The sequence below is a fragment of the Oryctolagus cuniculus genome, chromosome 11 (genome assembly GCF_051225735.1).
Source record: "Oryctolagus cuniculus isolate XC-2025 breed Fujian yellow rabbit chromosome 11, ASM5122573v1, whole genome shotgun sequence".
NCBI classification, from domain to species: Eukaryota; Metazoa; Chordata; class Mammalia; order Lagomorpha; family Leporidae; genus Oryctolagus; species Oryctolagus cuniculus.
Genome location: NC_142877.1, coordinates 7,554,725 through 7,576,540, shown reverse-complemented (window position 1 = coordinate 7,576,540; position 21,816 = coordinate 7,554,725). Strand labels below are relative to the sequence as shown.

The window sequence follows — 21,816 nt, the reverse complement described above, 5'->3', positions numbered from 1 at the left end:
TCCCCTGAGTGTGCACCACCCCGTGCACCACAACTCTGCAGAGAATTGCGAGGTAGAGAAAACACACAGTCAATTTGGGACTAACTGAGGCAAGTATGATTAGGACGCCACCCACCTGCAGGCTGTGAGAACTGAGCCTGGAGACGCAGACCCCAGCTAAACCGTCCGATGGGGATTGGTCCTCACATGCCTTCCTTTTCTGAGGCTGTTCTCTTTAGAACTGGAGACAGGCCTGCTCCCCGAGGAGCTGGGAAGAGCAAGGGCACTGCGGGCAAGGACTTCCCCAAACAGCCTCAAGTCTCACTTTTTATCACCACCTCAAGGGCAGGTCCCACACGAATTCGAGGACACAGAGATGAGGCAGAAAACGATGGTTCTCACAAATCTCTACGGCTGGGACTGAGATTCTGAATTTCTTTATTTTTTCTTTTTAATTTTTTTGACAGGCAGAGTGGACAGTGAAAGAGAGACAGAGAGAAAGGTCTTCCTTTGCCATTGGTTCACCCTCCAATGGCTGCCGCGGCCGGTGTGCTGCGGCCGGTGCACCGCGCTGATCCGATGGCAGGAGCCAGGTGCTTCTCCTGATCTCCCATGGGGTGCAGGGCCCAAGCACCTGGGCCATCCTCCACTGCACTCCCTGGCCACAGCAGAGAGCTGGCCTGGAAGAGGGGCAACCAGGACAGAATCTGGCGCCCCGACCGGGACTAGAACCCAGTGTGCCGGCGCTGCAGGCGGAGGATTAGCCTAGTGAGCTGCAGCGCCGGCCGAGATTCTGGATTTCTAACAAGCTCCACTGGGATGCCGTTCTGAGGCTCACTGCTGGGGCAGAGGGTCTGTGGACTCATCTACCTCCATGTTGGAGGCCACAGGTGTCCACAGGTATCCACAGGACAGAGTGGTTCTGAAAGTAAGTGGGTTGAGGTCAGCTCGCTTCGTGCTGCCACAAGGTTGACCCCAGTTCTCTGCTGGAGTCAGTGGTCCCTGGTTGCCCCTACCTCTAGCCACATCCCCATGGACCTGGCTAAGACCTCCCTCCTTCTTCTCTGACTTGGTGCAGTATCACTGTGTCAGATTTTCATCGCTCTGACAAATAGCCGAGAGGAGCGACTTGTAAAGGAAGAAGGTTTATTTGGGGTCACAAGTTTGGATCACAGCCCAGGACTGAGAGGCGTTCTTGGTCTGGTGTCTGCCGAGGACAGTGGGTGATGGAATGGGTTTAGAGGGAGGAGCACGTGGTGAGCCAGGAAGCAGAGAGGAAACAGCTGGGTCTGCCTCAGGCTTACAGAACCAGACCTCCTGAGTACTACCTTCCCAGGGCCCAGGGACCTCAGTGACCTCAGCACCTCCCACTAGGCCCACCCTAGACACTATCATTGGATCAAGTTTCCACCTCTCCCAATAGTGGCACCCTGGGCCAAGCCTTTAACACCTGGGCCTTTGGGGGACACTGAAACCAATGCCCTGACTACAGGAATCCCCTGCTTATAATCCGAGTAATGAGCCTACGGACCCCCAGGTTTGCAGAACTGACATTATTCCAGGGGTAATCAAATGCCTACTCATGCCATATTCCACTCCATCCACCCAAGACTCACTCACTCTTTTCTTTCGACAAGTACCCCAGGGTGTCTTGTATGGGAGGACAGCACGTCGGTCACTCTCCTCCCTAAGCCAATGGTGTGAGAGGAGATCAGGAAGAGCCAGACAAAACACGAAGAAAGCAGGCAAAGGTCACGTGGCCTCCTCTCACAGGGGACGGGTCCCTGGAGCAGCTCTTGCCCAGGGATGACTGCATCCCCCAGGGCCATCGCGCACTGTCTCCCCATCCATCCCAGCAGACTGAACACCAACCCCAGGCTTCCCGCCATCCCACCCTTGCACCTGTTGCTCCCACTGTCTGCCTTCAGACCTCCCCTGTAGCCAAAGGGGAGGCCCCACCGACCTGTAATCTCTGACCCTGCCCTCCAAACCCCAGACCTGACCACGGCCTCACAGCCTCCCTTGCATGACTCCCTTCTCCCCTCCTGGCTCCTCCCACATGCAGTGCCTGGCACCCCTATCCATTCTGCACCTGATGCTGGCCCTGGAACACCAGTGGCTGCGTCCACCTTGCTTCCTGTGCCCAGCACAGCGCCTGGCATGGAGTGGGAGCACAATGAATATTTGCCAAATGTTCAGCCAGCTCCTATCCAACCGTCCTCTTTGTCTGACAGCTCAGAACACAGCAGCAAAAATCCACCTACCAGGCCTTTGAAGAAGCCTCCAAGGGACTGCTGCCGCTTCTCAGGTCTCCTCTGGGCCCTGTCCCCATTCTGCAGCGAGTTTCCATCCACCACGGCCTGCTCTGCGCACTGGGCGGCTGCTGCGGCTTCCTGCTTGCTATTCTTCCGCTTGCTCATCTCGGCAGCTGACTTCTTGTCCTTCGAGGAGCCCTCTTTGCCCTTCGGGGCTGCTCCCGCGGGTTCCGGCTCTGGTGGCGTGATGGCCTTCTCCGTGGAGTTGGAGGTCTACAGCAATGTCAAGCACAGTGCATAATTAGTGGCTGCAAGTCGCCTCTCCATACAGGGGAGTAACTCCGTTACAACAGAGGCATTCTAATGCTGGATGGTACTGACACTCTCATGAGTCTAGGGTGGCATGAAAAAATAAGAACAGTGTGCAAATGTACCATGGTGCAAGGTGACAGCAGTGGACATTCACTTATGTATCCAATAATCCATTCATTAACTCTATGCTTTGCCAGCAGGCATCATTTTCCCCTTCTGGTACCAGAACTTGGATCCTCCTTGGGAAACCATTCATGCCCCCCCCCCCCATCTTTTCCATGCACAAGGTCAAGTGACTCAGGCTCAGCCAATCAGAGCATTGCATATGACTGCACCAGCATAGCTGACCACAGAAGAGAACTGAACTAGTTTTTAGAGCTTTACTAAGATAATCAAGAGAGAGGATTGCTTCCTTTTCACAGGGCTTGAGGCTTCACTGGACGTGGAAGTCTGGAGCTTCTAGAAGCACCACTATTTCCAGGGAAAATCTTCCTGAAAAGGAAGCCAGTGCAGAAGCAAGCAGAACTGAGAGACGAGGAGAAGGGGAAAGGGAGCAGGTACGGAGGACCTCATGTGTGACTCCTGGACTTGGCTCTTCCTGAAGCCCATGTCTGGGCCTTAAGAGGGCTTCTCTTACTTGCACCCTCACATGTTATTTTTTTTTATTGGGGATGCCAATTTTTTCCTTCATGATCACATCTACCTTAATTTTGGGGTGTAAAACTGATTTTTCTGCTCTATGAAATGGTAGTTTAAAAAAAGTGATTGTGCTTTATGTTTAGTTTTGAATATACATCTTCTGTGCCAAAAATGAGAGTGTGCAATTCTCCCTGGTTATTACAGTTTGGAGGATGAAGCTGTCAAGTACAAAATTCTGGAAGTTTCTGGGTAAATTACGGATAACCAAAAAACAATTTGTACGGAAGTAGACATTCTTTTCTCGTACTTTCTCGTAGGTGCCTGTAGGAGGGACAGAGATCACATAGAAACAAAAATGAGGTTGGGAGTAAGACAGACCACGTGAAGACCTTCTTTCCAGCTGTGAAAACTGCACAAGTCCAAAGCACCATTTCTCCAGTGCAAGAAAACACCAGTTCAAGCAGTGCTGACTGTGGTGCTGGGAGACAATCTGGAGTAGGGGGACTGCAGGGCATCAAGTGTCACATGCTCCACTCAAAGGACCCCCAGTGAGAGGTATCGCGTAGACTCAGCACCCCAGTGCTGTCACATCTTCTTATGTTTTCAGTGGAGCCTTTAAATGTTTGAAATGCAAATACATCAACTTTTAAGCATCAGCTTCAAAAGTTCAGGACAAACACTGGGGACACAACCACTCCTGGGAGCCGTGCTGGATCCACCAAACACGTTCATAACTTCTGATTCATAAACTCACGTACTGTCCCCAAGTCAAAAGTTCAGTGTCAGAGGTGCAGTTGTGACTGAGAAAGCAGCAAGAAAAGGAAAAGTGTCATCTGCATCAGTGAATCAAACACACCTCTTAGCAGTAAGTGGCGAGACAGACGGGGCTGCCCTCTCCCACTGGTTTCTGCAGGCTGCAGCTCTTCCCGGTACAAGTCCCCAGGAAGGGGCATCAGACGTCCAGCGTGCAGCCCAGCCGCCAAAGCTGCAGCAAATGCTGACATCAGATGTCCAAGCACCCTCGACTGCCCAAAGCAGATATGGGCCTTAGAAGGAAAACAGGGGTGCTGGCGGCTGTGGCACAGTGGGTTAAGCCACCGCCTGCAATGCTGGCATCCCACATGGGTGCCAGTTTGAGTCCTAGCTGCCCTGCTTCCAATCCATCTCCCTACTAGTACACTTGGGAAGGCAGTGTATTTGGGCCCCTGCCACCCACGTGAGAGACCCGAATGGAGTTTCTGGCTCCTTGCCTGGATCAGCCCTGGCCTCTGTGGCCATTTGGGAGTAAACCAGCAGATGGAGGATCTTTCTCTATGTAACTCTGCCTTTCAAATAAATAACATCTTGAAAAGAAAAAAAAAAATCAAAACAGAAACACCTACCACCATGCCCTTCGGGAAGTCAGAAAACAGTCACTCTGGTTCAGATACCTTCACAGAGAAAGGGAGAGACAGAAATAAAGTTCTTCTACCCACTGGTTCACTCTCCAAACCAATCCAAAGCCAGGAGCCAGGAGCTTCTTCCAGGTCTCCCATACGGGTGCAGGGGCCCAAGCACATGGGCCTTCTTCTACTGCTTTCCCAGGCCACAGCAGAGAGCTGGATTGGAAGAGGAGCAGCCGGGACTAGACTGGCACCCATATGGGATGCCGGCACCGCAGGCAGAGGCTTAGCCTACTACACCACAGCACTGGCTCCTGTGCAGAAAATCTTAAGATCTATTGTCTGGAGTCAGAGGGACCTGGTTTAGTTCTAGTTCCATCCTTTCCTTGCTGTGTGACCTGGAACACATGGTTTGATCTCTCAGTTTCCTCATCTGTATGGGAGTGAGCAAAAGACATGGAACTGCGTAGTGTGGCTAAGACTAGAAAGCCAACTTAGCCCAGAGTCTGGCCCTGGTGGAATGCCAAGCAGTGAAAAGCAGTTTTTCCAGTTGAAACAGTAAACTGATGACTATGGAAAGAGAAATACCACAAACTCTTTGCAGGCTTTGCCGTCCATGTATATGTGTGATAGGAGTTGATCAACAGTATCAGATGGTAACATTCCATCAGCTGCATAGGTAACAAGGGGTGACCACCACAGACTGAACTGTGCCACCCCAAACTCCTATCTGAACATCCATCCACTAATGGTGGCACTTGGAGTAAGGAAGCTATGAGGTAATAAGCGTGGGGACCTGATCAACGGGATTGGCTAACGTCCTTGGAGTAAGAGACATCAGAGGGCACATGTTCGCTTTCCCTCTCTGTGCCTTGTGGGGGCACAGCAAGAAGCTGCCATCTGCAATCCAGAATGGGAGCCCTCACCAGAAACTGAACCTTGCTGGCACTTTATCTTGGCTTTCCCAATCTCTAAAACTGTGAGAAATGATTTTCTGTTGTTCAAGCTGCCTATCTGTGGTATCTTGTTATGGGAGCCCATCCCAATGCAGCAACAAACACGAAGCCCTCAGTCCAGGAATGTTCGAAGTGCTTCACATGTGCTGACTCATCTTAGTGTGACATTCTATGAGGTACTTTTCCCAGCTCCGTGATACAGAGGAGGAAAGTGAGGCCCTGGGCAATTTTGTAATCTGCTTACAGTCACACAGCTAAAATGCGTCTGAGACAGGATTTGAACCTAGGCTATTTGAGTCTACATCTCATGCCTTAAGCACTTCTCCATCTTGACAAAATTAACAGAATAGTTAAAAAGGATGACATTTTGTAAAGACATGCTTTTTAGTTAGAAAAAGAGAGCAGATCATAACATAGCATATTATGCACAATTTCATTTTTTTAAAAAACTCAGTTATAAAAGTGTAATAGCTCTGTGTCGTTAGAGAAAATAATGGAAGGAAACAGGGGGACCCCATGTATTTCATGCACTAATTCAAGCAATAGCTCTTCTATGTGCCAGGCACCATGTGATAAGACAGAAAAGTAGACAAGCAAGGGTGCAAAGGGGTAGGGGAGACAGGCAACTGTCAGACCAATGGGCTGTTGTAATTCATGATAAGTGTTATGAAGTAAAAAAAAAAAAAATTCAACGTGTAGTGGCAGAGGGAGGTATGGAAGATCTCCTTGAGGAGATGATATTTATGGCAAGACTGAAGAGCATGTGTGAGAGCTGAGGGGCTTGAGCCTGCTGGTGCCTTGGCTCCGGAGTCCACCACGGTGCCTGTTAGACAATAAGTACTCAGCCTAGAGATGCCACATGGGTTGGCTGTGATGAGAACTGCATTGAGAAGGGGGCTGGAAAGAAATGAGAACACACCATTAAACCCGTCACCGATCAGAATTCAACGTCACTTACTTGGTAGCTGGAATCTTTCCCATTTATTTCTTCCGAGTCGGTGATCCCTCCATCCCCTTTCACTGACTAAAATAACAAACAGATAATGGCCTTTCAGCTACCATAAGCACAGTGAATGGGGGAATGCAAGGCAGGTCTGGAAATGACGATCTCACTAACTGATTACAGAGATTCAGGATCAAGACAAACCAAGATCCACTGGAAACATGGTGCTCATGAGATACACAGATCTCTATGCAATCCGTAACCACAGTCTTATCAAATACACGTGTTGGCCTCTGAAACTAACAACCATGTTGACAGTCCTAAACCCCAGGATTAAGTAATTCTGGGATAAATAAATGATGAAGAAAATGCTAATACTGGAAACAAGGGGTAACTGAACACATTGAATGAATAACAGAACAATCAAACCATCCATGGCCTTCCATTGGTAACCTGTGGGTGGTGGGCACTTGGATGTGTTGTTTTCCCTCCTAGTAGGCGAGGAGTTGTATTGAGCATTCCACTTCTGTCCTTTAGTGCCCTCTATGGCATCTGTGACAGGGCTGGATGGAGCTGAATTCAGTTTTGTCTCCTGAACCCCCATGTTCTAAGATCATGACTCCCAACGTGTGATTCTAGGACCAGAAGCTTCAGCATCACCCAGGAACTTGTTGGAAATGTGAATTCTTGAACCTCACTCCAGACCTGCTGAGGCAGGGACTCTGGGAGGCAGGCCTTAGCAAACTGTTCGACAAAACCCTAAACTACCTTCCAGGTGGTTCAGAGGCGTACTCAATTTGAGCATCTTTACAGAGCTTGGCAGAGGGTGGAATCTTGATACTTGGCTTCTTGATTGTTAACAATGGAAGAAGTGGGCTCTGGAAGTTACATATATTTCTCTTAGGGATATCACCAAAATTTTCAACCCAAAGGTAAATAAGAATCTGTCCTCCACATAAAATTTAGATTCCCTGGGGCCGGCATCATGGTGTAGAAGTAGAGCCACCACCTACAACTCAGGCATTCCACATGGGTACCTGATCAAGTTCTGGCTGCTCCACTTCCAATCCAGCTCCCTGCTAATGCACCTGGGAAAGCAGCAGAAGATGGCCCAAGTGTTTGAGTTCCTGCAACCAGGTGGGAGACCCGGATGTAGCTCCTGGCTTCTGACTTTGGCCTAGCCCAGCCCTGGCGATTGCAGTAATTTGGGAAGTGAACCAGCAGATGGAAGATCTGTCTGTCTCTCTCTCTGTAACTCTGCAGTTATAAATAAAATAAATCTTTAGAAAATTTAGACCGACTAACAAGGAAAGTGGGTGTTCCCCCTCTGCCTCCTGGGTTCTTCTCTTCTCTGTTTTTCTACAAGGGCCTGTCTTGCAATGGTGGGGAACATCTGGCTGCAGGCTGTGTAAGGCCCAGGAATTCATTTGGTCTGGCCCTGCCAAGGCAACTGTGGGTGGGGCTTGAAATTCAATAAATCTATGGCAGGCTAATATTTAAGTCAGTAATTTTGTGTGGCCGATGGATGATGTTAAAAATATCCAAATGGCCTTTGGAAGCAACTATGGTCCTCAGCCTTGGAAGATGGCATTGACTCTCTTGGCTATGGCTTTCCTCCCCATGGCCAGCTCTGGCAGGCGGCCCCTCGCACCCAAAGCTTTTGACACTGGGATTTCATTGAGACTCTAGGATTTAAGCTGTGCCATAAGAGCCCTTCCTACTCCATAACACTCCGAAGTGTCCTTTAGGGTAATAACAACAAGAGTAAGAGCAAGGAAAAACTCAGTGGACATCTGGGCTCATGTAGCCCTCCCACTACCTTCTGGAAAATAAAGTTAGCTCTCTTACTCCCTAAGAGAGAGGGATTTTTAGCTTTCTGTTGGTGGTTTCAATTTGATATCTATTAGATAATCAGCCAGTTTAAAGTTTCAGTTTGCATTCTTCTGCCTTCTTCCTTTGATAGCCCTGGAGGGGAATTTGGGTTGAATGGGAAGGAAGGCTGTGCTGGCAGCAATGGATCTCAACTGGCACCATGAAAACTTCAGGTTATCGGGGGATCACTGAAAGTTCAGCCCCTTAAACCAGCAGAGCGCATCCCAACTGTTCAGTGACTCTTTTCTCCTCTGTTCACTTTGAGGCATATAAAATGGTATGCATGCCAAAGTGACTGCATGCTGAGTTTACACTAAGGACATAATTAAGTCCATCTGAGGTTGCTTCCATACTAGCCCAACAGTTGTTATTACCAATAAGCCCTTTCCCGCCCTCCCTCTGTCCTTTCTCCCTTCCTCTCTTCCCTCCTTCCTTTTTTCCTCCTGTCCCTCTCTTTCATTTTGCAGAGCTCTCTTCCAGAGAGAAATCAGGATAATCCATGCTGGGCTTTTGTAATTCAAAGGACCATAACCACAGAATCTTATTGTTCCCAGCTGTCAAAAATAGCAAACTTATGATCTAAAGAGACTGAAACTCCTTCAGAGACTACTACTTTGAAGAGCAGTTTGAAGACTATGAAGAAATTTCAGAGATTTTTCCAGTGTGATACTGAGCAACTTTCTTCCTGGAATTTATTTTTATTCATGAGCGTCAAAGGTGAAGCCTCTGGGGCTTTCAGCCTGTGGTCTGGAGGTGGATTCCAGTTGTGGCACCCAAGCCTTGCGTATTAGTGAGGTCACTTTTTAGGTTCTGCATTGTGTCATGCATTCCCGTAGCTGGATACTTCCTCTGGGGACCGTCTGAAGCATCTCCAATACCTATCACTTAGATATTCAAAATTCTAACAGAAATGCTGGGTGATCTCTTGGAAGGAATATAAATGCATTTTGATGGCAACCCAATTCAACCAAAGCTGAGATGTAAAAAAGGGTTGGGGATGAAAGCTTCACAAAGTCTGAGTATTATCAGCAACATTATTTATAGGTCAGCTCCGTAACAGCAAGTTCCCCTGGACATTTCCAAGATCAACAAAGGTTCTGTGTCCAAGCTTTATGTTTTACGAACAGGCCCACTTGAAATGGAATTTAACTGTTCAGACACAATTACCCCTCAGAGGTGAATTTTACATTCATAACAAATATACTCAGAAAACCCAAGTCCACGTTTTACGTAAGCCATGACTGACTGTGCTCTTTGTTTGCCTTGCTGTGATTTTAGGTAAGAGGGATGGATGGTCCCACACATAAACAGGATGCTTCTGCAGAAAACAAGACTAAGGAAATCACGAAGTGGAGTTTACATCTGCTCTACCTCCACACAATCTCAAAGAAAACCAGCTGCTGGAAGCACAAGAAGTAGCAACAACAGGGTGAGCTTCAGAGCCAACAATAACAGTGAAAAATCAGAGCTGGAATTCTGGCTCTGACACGGACACATCTCTTGTCCACTCTTGGATCTCAATGCCCTCATTCGCTTCCTAGGGTTTCCCCATCAATCAAGGAGGTGGTGCATGCAGTGTGCTCAGTGCCATGCCTGCCCGCTCATTCACACAGTGAATACGTGGTAGCAGTTACTGTTACTGCTGCCCCTAACCCAGAAGTGCCAGATGACTACCGAGCCCTTTGACTCTCAGAGAACGCAAGGGTCAGGAATCCAAGTCCCTGGTGAAGACAGGCTCAGACAAATGCTTGTCAAACACGTTTCTTTAAAGATAAGTCAAAGTGAAAATCTTAATACTCAAGGAAGAATATGACATCAAAAACTGTGGCTAGAAGATTCTTGCTTTTGGTTTTGCAGTTACCATCACAAATCCCTATCTTATTTCCTCCAGGCAGAACATTTCAGTAGGTTTAGTAAACTTACTCCACTGAATATAATCAACAAAACCCTCTGATTTCATGGCTGTCTCCTCACTTGGGCCTTTCATTTGTCTAATATTCCTCTAAGTCTGAGGATGTTAATAGTGAGTCATGAAGAGGATTAAATGAAATAATGTGGGGAGAGTTTAAAGGAAGAAGACACTTTGCAAGGGCAAGGTGCTATTAATACTGATGAACTATAAATCTGTACCTGTATACTTCTATCTATCACCCTATGGTTTCATCTGCTTATACCTGGTTTGTAGATACATGAATACAGCTCTCTACCCACTCACTTCATAAAAATATACCAGCACTTCAAATATCCAAGTTCTTGACATCTGGTTGAATTAATATATGTAAGACTCTTTTTCTATTTAAGGATGACAGATGTCTTAGATATTCTTTGCCATTATTTTGAAGTCTTGTAGGAGCCCCAGGACTTTGGTGAAGTGGTCCATCTACATGGGTTGAATGCAATGTTAGGACTTACATAAATTTTCTTTTTTCCTTAAAATCAAGTTATTTGACAAATGACTTTCTATTTTTATATTTACAAGAGGTTAATTTCTAGAAAGAAAAAAGATATCTTTAGAAATGAATTGGACAATGTATTTATTAAAAAAAATAACCAAGAGCTACTTGGTCAGGGATGCTAAGCTATGTTATCTTGGAGAAACCTGAGAGGCAAAGGCTAGAACAGAAAATCAATGATCTGATGAATAAAAAAGTTGAATACAGAAGTTTTACAATTGATTTTCTCTTCTATTAAATCAACTATTTGAAAAAAAAAAAAAACTCAGAGCTTGCTAACACAATTTAAAACGAATTTGAAACACTGGCTTATTTCGTTCAGGCTCACCCTCCCTCGCTCCCCACCAGCCCCTGCTCAAATCCTGCGTGTCGGGCCAGATGCTGTCTCTATTTTCAATCCCTTAGAACAGATTCCTCCCACTGAATAAATCCAAAGTTTGGAAGCCATAAACTTGTTACCAAAAAGTATCTTCTGAGAGTAACTGCAGGAGCCAGCCTCCAGGAATCTACCCACTGGAGACATGGACACCTATGCACAAATACAGGTGTGCAAAGATCTTCACGCAGCTTAGTGATTGAGATAATATATGTAGGACACTTGATGTCTGTTCACTGAATATGAGGATAGGCTTAAAATTAATGTCTGGTGTCTACATTGGGTTTTATTTTCCCTGAGGGCAGAAACTGCAGTATTTATGCTCACTGCTGTATACCTGGAATGTAGTGCACACTCAATTATTATTTGTTGAATAAATGAATGAATGAAATACAAAATGTTATAAACAAAACAAATGTCCACCCACAGAGCAATTAATCTGAGTATGATATCCAAACAATGTATTTCAAAGAAGTTATAAAGAATATGGTGACTATGAGGTTACAAACTCACACACCCACAGGAATAGGGCCAGTCATACAAATGAATCAGATGGGTTGGGTGTGCCAATAGGGAGTGTTGGGAATTTTTGGTAAACTGAAAACCCAGGTCCTTTGTGTATTTAAATTAATCACCATGAAAATAGAATGTCTAATGAAAACAAAACAGAAAAAAAGAGGTAGGGATAATTGGGGTATCTGGGATACTAGGGGAATCCCAGCCATCATGCACGTTCTGGGGAAGAAGAGCAGAACACTAAAGTTCCCACGTGTAACCCTCTTCCTGGGCAGTGAGTAGTAAGAGCACATCACAAGACTTGACGCTCTGAGTGCCCTGAAGACTATTTGGGGAACTTTGTCCTCATCTACCTCCATCCCTATCCGATGGAGAATCAATCCCCAAGGATTCCTTAGTGTCAAATTTGTTCTCCTAACTGTCCAGGCTTACCCAGTTTCTGCTGCTGGAACATTTCCTGAAGCAACAGCTAACAGATAGTTCTGGGGGATAAAATTCAGTAATATGGGATCACATTTGAATTTAAGATTTGTTTTGGGTGGGTGCCATGAATGGTTTAGAGGTGTTTTCATGCTTTGGGTTTGTTGTATTTTTCCCTCATGTAGGTGGAGGAGCTATGTAAAAGGCAAAAGATTTATATGATCTGAAAAGAAACCAGAGTATTCTGAAGGAGCTATATGTAGGTTATTTGGAAGAGACTGTCACCCTATTTGCTATTACCATAGACATTATGATGAGCTATTTGATCATCTAGATGAGTTGCCAGAAATAGCCAACTGTTTTTTTCTTCCCTGGCATTGTGTAAACACTGGTTTAAAAGTCTCAAACTTTGGGGCAGGCCATATGGTGCAGTGGGTTAAGCTGCCACTTGGGATACCCACACTCCATATCGGATTGCCTGGCATCAAGTCCTACCTCTCATTCCAGTGCAGCTTCCTGCTAATACACACACTGGGAGGCAGCTGATGGCTCAAATATTTGGGTCCTTGCCACACACATGGGAGATCTTAGAGTTCTGGGCTCCTGGCTTCAACCTGCCCCAGCTCTGGCTGTTGCAGGCCTCTGGGAAGTGAACCACTGGATAGAACATCTCCCCCGACCCTCTTTTTTCTTTCTCTCTCCTTCCCCTTCTCCCTTTCCTTCTCTGTCACTCTGTCTTTCAAATAAAAAAAAAGAGAGAGAGAGAACTTCTAAAAGTGAAAAAAAGATTTTTTTTTTAAGAAGTCTCAAACCTTGATCCCAGTTACAGCATGAAATCAGAGTGAATAGCCAGTAGTATGGATGTGGATTTGGGACATACTGGTTGCCTACTACCACTCTACACCTTTTTCTCCATCACTATCCAGCAAGAAAATAAAATTATTCCTGCCAACCGTTTCTAGCAGAATTATTTCTAATAGGCCCTAACTCCCACTGGCGAGGGCTTTTGCTGGGTTTTGTTCTGTTTCATTTTGTTTTATGGACCAGAAAGAATTCCTTAACAGGGTAGAGCCTATGAAATAAGAGAGTTGCATTCTCAAAGGCTTAACCTCTCAATACTCCCCAAAACACGAGCACACTATAATGAAATCCTTGTTTTTCATTAAAAGAGAATTAAACTGATGACCTTTTACATGGCTTTTTGTCTTTTGTCCTCCAGTTGATTTGGTTTTGTTGCTTTATATGACTCAAGTTTCTGGCTGTTTAAATATTTAATGTCCATGGTTTCATAGACACCAAAAGATGGCTATTCACATTCTTTCCATTCTATTTGAGCTAAAAGCACGACAAACTCACCAGCTAAGTGATAAACACAAATTCATTATAGAACATTATTTGCTGCTTCCTTGTTTGAGTGATCTGTACATCAGTTTTGCCCAAATTAGTGTCATTCACAGGTCATCTTCAGAATTTTCACCACATCAATAAATAACTTGGACTATTTTTTCTTAATCCTTAAAAATGCCTTCTGTTCTTTATGTAAATAAATGTGTTTTCAAAGAAACCTTCATATCACTTCTGTAAGAGAAGCAGTAACGTTTGCCATTGTTTAAAATAAACACAATGAAAACAGAAACAGTAACTCCTAGGTAAATGCTGAGGCCTGCTCTTCCTTTATTATAAGGGAGTTAGTAGAGGTTAATGAATATCAGACATAAACAAATTCTCCCTATTATTGAAACTGAAGGGCGCAAAGGACTTTTCTCCCTGCACCACACACATCCCGCTCATAGTCTACTGGACCACCTGTAATCCTGTCTCGCACCAGCTGGGGTGTGAGGGCCCTGTGCTCAGGGCCGGGCTGGCTGCCGCATTTTCCTGCACTGGAAACAAGTGGCTTACCATTTGTCTGAGAAGCGCCATGAAGGAGGTTCTCGGTGCCTTCCTTTCTTCTCTTTTGGGTTTGACCTCTGCATCTTCAGGCGCACCCTCTTCTCCACTGAGATCCACTGCCGGCAAGGCTTCCTCCGACTCTGTTACCTCTACTGGTGCTTCACACACTACCTGGATCATTTTACCAGGTAATGAGAGAGTGAAAAAAAAAAACATTCCCCTAAACATGTCTCATCAAGTGAGGTCCTGGCTACCCCAACCACGGGTGACTCCAAGGCCATTTCCACACAGGCATTATCTTGAAGAAGTAAACTCATATTGTCTAATGTGCTCCCAAATTGCCAATTTCTGAGCAGTGGTTAATTAGGTTGATATGGAAGTGGAGAAATTTCTTCCCCATGAAGGCACAAGGCACAGACGGGAGGTCCCCTTGGGGTAACTGCTGTTCAGAGCATGCCAAAAGTCCTTCCATTCTAGAAAACCCACGTCTTCAGTCTCCACAAAAATAAAGCACATCAGGCCTGTGTCGCAGGCTGGAGTAATCATTTCCTTAATGGTCCAACCTGAACACCCTGCCGTCCATGTTCCAGTTACCCTGTGGCTATGGGGAGACTGTCACATTGCAGAGGGGACAGTATAAAATCCACTCAAATTACTAACTTGATTTCCTCATTAACTCATTCCCCACCCCCCAACACTGATCTGGTATCCTTACCATTTAAGTTCATGCATTCAGAAGAAAAGTGAACTTTTCAAGAAAACTATGGCTAAGCTGTGATGGCCCCTGCAAAGCACCAGAGAGCCCAATACGCACTGACTGACTATGACAAACACAGGACAGGCAGCCGGGGGCTTCCCCTGGAAGGTTCCATTCACTCCCATGTGATTCTAACTCTTGTCCTCCATCGGTGTAGCCCGATCACACCCACGGTGGTTTCTGCACCTGTATATTGGTCCCTGCAATGGGACAGTTAATTGGAGAGAAAGGTTTTACAATTTCTCTTTTGTTTGCTCAGGGAGGGGTTGGAAAAATGCCAGATCAAGCCCGGTGCCTGTTTCTATATGGCCTGAGTCAAGTCTGGTTTTTATACTTTTAAAGGATTGCAAACTTTTTTTTTTTTTTTAAAGACAGGAAGATATAGAACAGAGAGCAAAAATGGCCCACATGCCCTAAAATACTGAGTACCCTTCACAGAGCTAGCTTCCCACCTCCAGCCTCAGGGTACAGTTTGATCAAGGCAAAGACTTCCATGTATGTGTGTCTTCGACCCCAGCTCCCTTGGAGGCTTGCTCTAGAGTCAGTGGCAGGGGAAGGGGAATTATTTTTTTTTCCTAAGTACACTTGTGAAGAAACCATTTCCCTTCCCTTCCATCATACAGAATATTCTACTGGTTTGCAAATGACTCACACTTTCCAAAATAAGAACACTCAATATTCCCATGGTCGGCAGACGCAGGGATAAATCAGGATACTATGAAGTGTGGCAACTAAATCACAGCGGGCCATCCCACCTGGCAGTCAAGCATTGGTGTGATCTCTGGCATTTCTCCTTTGTCAACCAAGGTCTAAACTGAGGAGTTAAAAGTCTTCTCTTCAAATCAGTGGAATCTGTTTTGTTTGTAAGGGCCTGGAGGGAACATCACTGATGTGATAACAAGGTCAGATTGTATGACAATAACTTTTAAAATCAATCTTATTTGAAGGTCAATATTTCCCTTCCTGGGCCTTTCCAAATGTTGAGAGGTGTCAAGTCATCAGTCCTGGACCACAAATCCATTCTCCAAAGCACAACTATTTCAGTGGATTTAAAACAGAAAAAATAGGAGGGAGGACTTAGGGCCTGCCATTACCTTTGAAGTCAGGCCAAGAAACTGGCTTTCAGTAGCCAAGGCAAATCCACTGACAAAAAAATTTGGGACTAAGTTGGATCAGATTTGCATACACAACATAAGCATTCAATTTTTACTTGGATAGTTTTCTGATTTCATTCCAGGCCAGGGGTTTGGAATAAGTCATTCCTATTTAGAGAATATGACTGTATCTGCACATTTTAATTTTGGGCATGATGGACATAATTAAAGTCAGATTTGTAATGCGTTTTCAAATTAAATCCCCTTGATTTAAGAAGATATGATGTACAGTACATGAAGATGCCTGGTATGTTTAACACAGAAAATATGCATTTTAAAAATGCACTTTTTGCTTCAAATTTTACACTGTTCTTTCTTGTGAAATCTGGTTTATACAGGTTTTACTGGAGCTGTGAGTTATGGAGATCGATTTGTAGATACTGTCCACTTAAACTCCACCCACAATAATGTTGATAGTGAAGGGTTTTATTTCAGAATCTTTTTCAGATTATTTTGATTGGATTTATAATGTGATTATTTGTTAGGAAAATCTCATAGAGAGTTTTTTTCTGTATGATGATGACTCCCCCTCATCGGTTTATAGCATCTCAATTTTGCTTGGGGGAGCACTGTTCTCTAACTTTATGTGATTTAGATGCAGCCAGTGAAAAAGTCTAACTCAGTCAACACGGTCTAGCGCCTTGACCAGGCTCCCCCCGGAAAGGACAGTATGTAGCAGAACGTTTTATTTTCTCACTTCTTCACTTTACCTTCCTCTAAAGGAACTGCACACCCATTCCCATTGCTGTGTGGTGGCTTTAGTGAATGGAATGTGAGTAGATGTGAGGTCATTGACAGCTGAGCAGAAGCGGCAGGACCAATTGCAGGGTTCACCCCAAGGCACTGCAGGTGTTTTGTTTCTGCCACTGGATGCATGTTCACTCTAGATCTCAAGAAGACCCATGTGAACCAGCCATAGTCAACCTACAACTGACTTCAGAATGAGCGAGAAAAAGCCAAATATTTGCTGGTGAGAGGCCCTGAAATTGGGGACTTGGTTGTTACTGCAACAAGCCTGGCAAAAGGCGACTACTAGAGCGTGGGAGTGCATTTGATCCAATGAATGGGAAAAGAAGGCAGACATGCAGTGCTCCGACTGGACAAATAAATCCTTTCCTTCGGACTGGGTGGTGCAGGTTGGAAAGCAGAAAATGTAGCCAGCGAGGCCAGGTGGCTGAGGAAGGGGGAGCGTGAAAGAAGCTTTAGTTCAAACCAAGTTTACGTTCAAGAGATGAGAGCCAATGAATTCCATGTTCTTCTTAATCCAAGCCGAGTCAGGTTTCCTTTCACTTGGAACTGAGAGATTAGTAACAGAGATAAACAACAGAAGTGTCTGTTTCCTTGACCTTGTAGATCCTTGTGAAGGAATTCTTTTATTAGCTAGAGTATTAACTCAATCAATGGCCAAACTACTTTTATATGACCACTGAAGGATTCAATAAATTCTATAGCCAAGATAGGTTTTATTTCTGATCAGACCAGAAGCAGATTCTTGGAAAAGTGCTAAACATGCATAGATTTCCTTTTGGAAAGTTGTGGGTAGAGAAATTTTTCACGAATTAACTCAGCCATAATTTAGCCAGAAGCCATCACTGGTTAAAGCCCTCTCCTAAGACAGTGACTCATGTCTTATCACCCTGTTGTGAAGCCTTAGAGTACTGTACATTGCTTTGACTAATGCTGACATTTCTCATATTTAGTCTAAGGAGATTTAACTCTGTGTTACATATTCGTTCACTCCTTCATGGAGTCTGAGTCAGCTATGGGATACACAATTTCACCAGAAAATATCATCTCTGACAGCTGGGAAGCACCTACTTACTCTGTTATCTCCAACTCCCTACCAATTACTGCAGAGGGGGCAGCTTTTCCTGGCGCAGACCCTGCCAGATCCGCACCCTGTGCTGTAACTACTCCACACTACAGCCTTAGCCACAAACCCACATAGACGATGATGTAAAGGAATGAATGTGGCTGTGTTCTAATGAAAATTTATGGCCACTGAAATTTTATTTCATAAAATTTTCACATATTACCAAATACTATTTTTCTTCCAATGTCTTTTCAACCATCCCCAAATGTAAGAAGTCATTCTTAACCCATGGGCTGTGTGACAACAGGCGGTGTGCTGGCTTTGGCCCAGGAGCTGTACCCTGCTGATTCCTAAGTCACTGAGTTCTTTTTGCATTTCACTGAAGCAAGCACATTTCCCGAATCATCTCATTTAATTTCCAAAAGAACCATGATATGTAGGCATCAGCACCATTTAATAGATGAGTAGAGTGAGGACTAAGTGGTGACATGGCCTGGAGATGACAGAGTGAACATCGCAACTATTTAGCCTCATTTCCTCCAAAGATAAGCCATTAGGAGGTGGGATGTTGAATCTTAAAAACAGAAGTATAATTTGTAGGGCTAAGCAATTTAATGAATTCTTATAAGGCCCCTTTCTTTTCTTTGAAAATTATTTTGCCTTCTTTCATATCCCTGTCAGCTGTTATCTTTTGGTATCAATTATTTAACCTGTAGCTCATGTTTATTCCTGCTTTAAGTTTCACCCTAGAAAACGAAATCCCTTCTGTTTTCTTGTTAGAAATCAATGTTCACTTCAGCATTTGAGCTGCAGGAGATACAGTGTTCTTCAGATAAACAAGAACATGAACATCGAATGAGTTTCTCTCCAGAGAACTCGGAACCCCAAAGCAAACAGATGTTTGGGATTTATCTGTAGGTTGTAAGTTTAAAGTTCATGGGAAGAACATGCATGGAGTTCCTCCTTGTAGGTTGCTGAACTACAGACTTTGACTCTCTAGAAAACAGTCAGTACATTTCTGAGAAGTTTCTGGAATTATGAGAGACCTGAGCTTTGCTGAAGTCAGTATTTTTGTTGTTGTTGCTAATTTATTGTTTTTGAGTTTGGCTCAAGAAAGAAAGGAAGACATGGAGGAAGGATGAGAAGAAGGAATGGAGGAAGTGAGGGAGGGATGGAAAGGAAGAAAAACAATAAACAGGAAAAACTGTTGAAATGTTCATTCCACGTCATGGGCAACATTTCTGGATCCTGTTTGGAATTTCAACATCTGTTCAGTTCCAGGAACTAAATAAAAATGCAAATACACTCCCTCTCCCTGGCCAGTAAACAGGAGACATCCACAAGGAGCCAGACATATTTTGCTTTGGCAAAATGATCACATTTAGTTTCTATCTTAAGGAGCTGTGAATTCACTTAGCCCCACTTCTAAAATTTTCCAGACTGCACTTTTCAGGGCTGAGAACTGCTGCTGTGGGTCTGAAAGTCATGAGGCCCATGTACTCAGCCGCGGGAGGATGCTTTGGAGAGACACATTTTTGTGTTGCTTCATCCCTTCAGACACCATCTGACCATCAGTCCGGAAGGTGAAAGGCCAGACAGGTGAGACTGCACTTACCCGTCAGGTGCAGACCCACAGAGCCAGCTCTCCGGCCTGAGACCCACAGTCAGCAGCAGTTCCTGCAAGATGCTGTCATGTCTGATGCAATTCCGTGGCCTAGGTCGTGCCCAAAGTTAGTAAGAAACTGGGTTGCCATGGAGATAAAGGTGAACCTGCAATCAGCGTAGAGTGGAGCAGAAGGCGTAGCAACCCTCATGGAAGCGCGAAGCTGTGCTTAGGTTGAGTAGACTCTTTCAGCCCTTAAATGATAACAAATTATGAAAATGGGTGCTCTAATTCTGCACTCATTGTGTATTGATTCTGTGGGAGCCACCCACGAGGCGTTTCTGACAGGTCCCTAGTCACGGGAAGGGATGAAAGAGCCTACACCAGATGAACCACTGGGAGCATGCAAGATCTCAGCACCGCAGCGGCGGCCCCATACACCAAAGATGAGCATGGAATGATGCTGCATTCAATGTTCACTTACATTCTCCTCTGCACCTGTGGGGGCTGTGGGGCCTGAATCCTCTTTTACTGACTACAGGAAGATAAAAAACAAAAGTGAGAGTCAAGGTGTCATCCAAAAAAAGGTTACATCAAAGCAAAGGGTTAGCTGGGCTAGTAGCCCCGGTGGTACAATTTCTGTTTCTGGAATCTAATGTAGACCTTGTTCCAAAAAGAACTTAGGCAAATGAAATTAACATAGTGAGAGAATGTAACCGAGTTACAAAGCTTAACAGGCAACAAAGGGAAAACATACATACAGACACAGCCAGGATACAAGGGAGCGAGGGGAAGGGAACATAACCCATTAAGTCTTGGTAGTGGCCGAGCAACACCCTTGCCTTGGCACTTTCTAGCAGCTGACGAAAGGGGGGAAGGTGATCACTCACTCAACCCACAGTCACTGCTAGATAAAAGCAAATGAGCTGCTCAAGAAGATTCTGGTAAGAAGTCCAGAGAAATTCCTTCCACAGTCCTTAGAGAGTACCCGGGCACTGTCACGCTGTGCATCGGGTCCTCAGCCTTATCCTAACCATAGCTCAGTGGCCAGCAGCAGAGGCTGTGTCTTTCATTGGCCCTCAGCCTGGCCACTTTCATCATGGCTACCATTGAGTTTAGGGAAGACACTTCTATGGAGGGCCAGAGAGCCGGAGGCCAAGTTCAAACTCGGTTTTACTGCCTGCGGAGTTCTGACTACGCAGTCTGCCCTGATGGGAGAGCAGTTATCCCCGCTCTCTCAAATGTCTCAATCACCAATCACCGTCCAGCCAAGCTCTGACCTTGGGGTCACCTTTGTGTCTCTCCTTACTGGTTCTTAGGCACTTCCAGGGGTGGTGGTGATGGTGGCCACACAACACTTTGAGACTCACTAATGTGATGGATCTAGACTCTCGAAAAATGAGCATAAAATACTTTGTGAATAATTTCAGGGTGTTCATATATCTTCTGTAGCCCCTCTCTGGGGCTACAGATTTTAAAACTCTTTTTAAAAATCTTCCAGATTTAAAAACTCTTCCCTATATCGTTTTTGTTACCAAGCCCCATTTTTTTTTTAACCTCTTTAAAGTCATTTAGTGGGAGAAGAGACATGATACTTATAAGTGAATTTTTCATATGAGGCACCTTGCATACATGATCCAGCTTAAAGTACCCCCAAATGTAAATTCTGTGGTCCTCATTTACACAATGTGAAACAGAGGGATGGCAGGGTGAAGTCATTTGTTTGGGGCAGCAGCAAGAAAGCGGTGGAAATGGTTCCAAGACCTGCAGGCTGACTTTAAGGATCGAAGCACATTTGTAGGTAGCCATGTGAACATCCTACTCCAGTACCAGGCTTGCTGTCTCTCCAGAAAAGATCTTCAGCTTGAATCATTTATTTTTGTTCACCTTCCCATAATAAAGTTTCTCTGGGCACAACGCTTAAAAGGACTGTAGTATTTCTGGAAGCTTCTGATTGTCAGGAAAACATAGTGTATTCACTATGCTGCTATCTTGGAACTATATGTTCTCTCTGAGAACAGTCAGATGTTATACAATAGTATGAATAGGAAAAGAATCAAATGATGTTTTATTTATTTATTTATTTGACAGATAGAGTTAGACAGTGAGAGAGAGAGAGACAAAGAGAAAATCTTCCTTCCCTTGGTTTACTCCCCAAATGGCCACTACAGCCGGTGCTGCACCGATCCGAAGCCAGGAGCCAGGTGCTTCCTCCTGGTCTCCCATGTGGGTGCAGGGGCCCAAGCACTTGGGCCATCCTCCACTGCCTTCCCGGGCCACAGCAGAAAGCTGGACTGGAAGAGGAGCAACCTGAACTAGAACCTGGTGCCCATATGGGATGCCAGTGCCGCAGGCGGAGGATTAACCAAGTGAGCCATGGCACCAGCCCCCTCAAATGATGTTTTAAAAGACAGACCTACTCAAGTCTGCTCCATTGAAGTTTCAGAAGTCAATCAATATGTGGTCTACATTCGACCACATTTATTTAAGAAT

The 21,816-nt window shown here is 45.1% G+C and overlaps 1 protein-coding gene across 15 annotated transcripts in view; it reads right to left on the bottom strand.

Moving 5' to 3' along the window:
* BCAS1 (brain enriched myelin associated protein 1) overlaps nucleotides 1–21,816 on the bottom strand; it is a 114,815-nt gene that overhangs the window by 5,166 nt on the left and 87,833 nt on the right. For 2 of the 15 annotated variants that reach the window (XM_017350466.4, XM_017350468.4), the window contains 4 exons: nucleotides 19,808–19,858; nucleotides 14,006–14,167; nucleotides 6,482–6,547; nucleotides 2,244–2,507 (listed from right to left, as the gene is read on the bottom strand). In XM_017350466.4, coding sequence (XP_017205955.3) covers nucleotides 2,244–2,507; nucleotides 6,482–6,547; nucleotides 14,006–14,167; nucleotides 19,808–19,858 — 543 coding nt within the window. The remainder of the gene's footprint in view (nucleotides 1–2,243; nucleotides 2,508–6,481; nucleotides 6,548–14,005; nucleotides 14,168–19,807; nucleotides 19,859–21,816) is intronic. The other 13 variants (XM_051832663.3, XM_070051667.2, XM_051832661.3 and 10 more) reach the window with 7 other exon arrangements.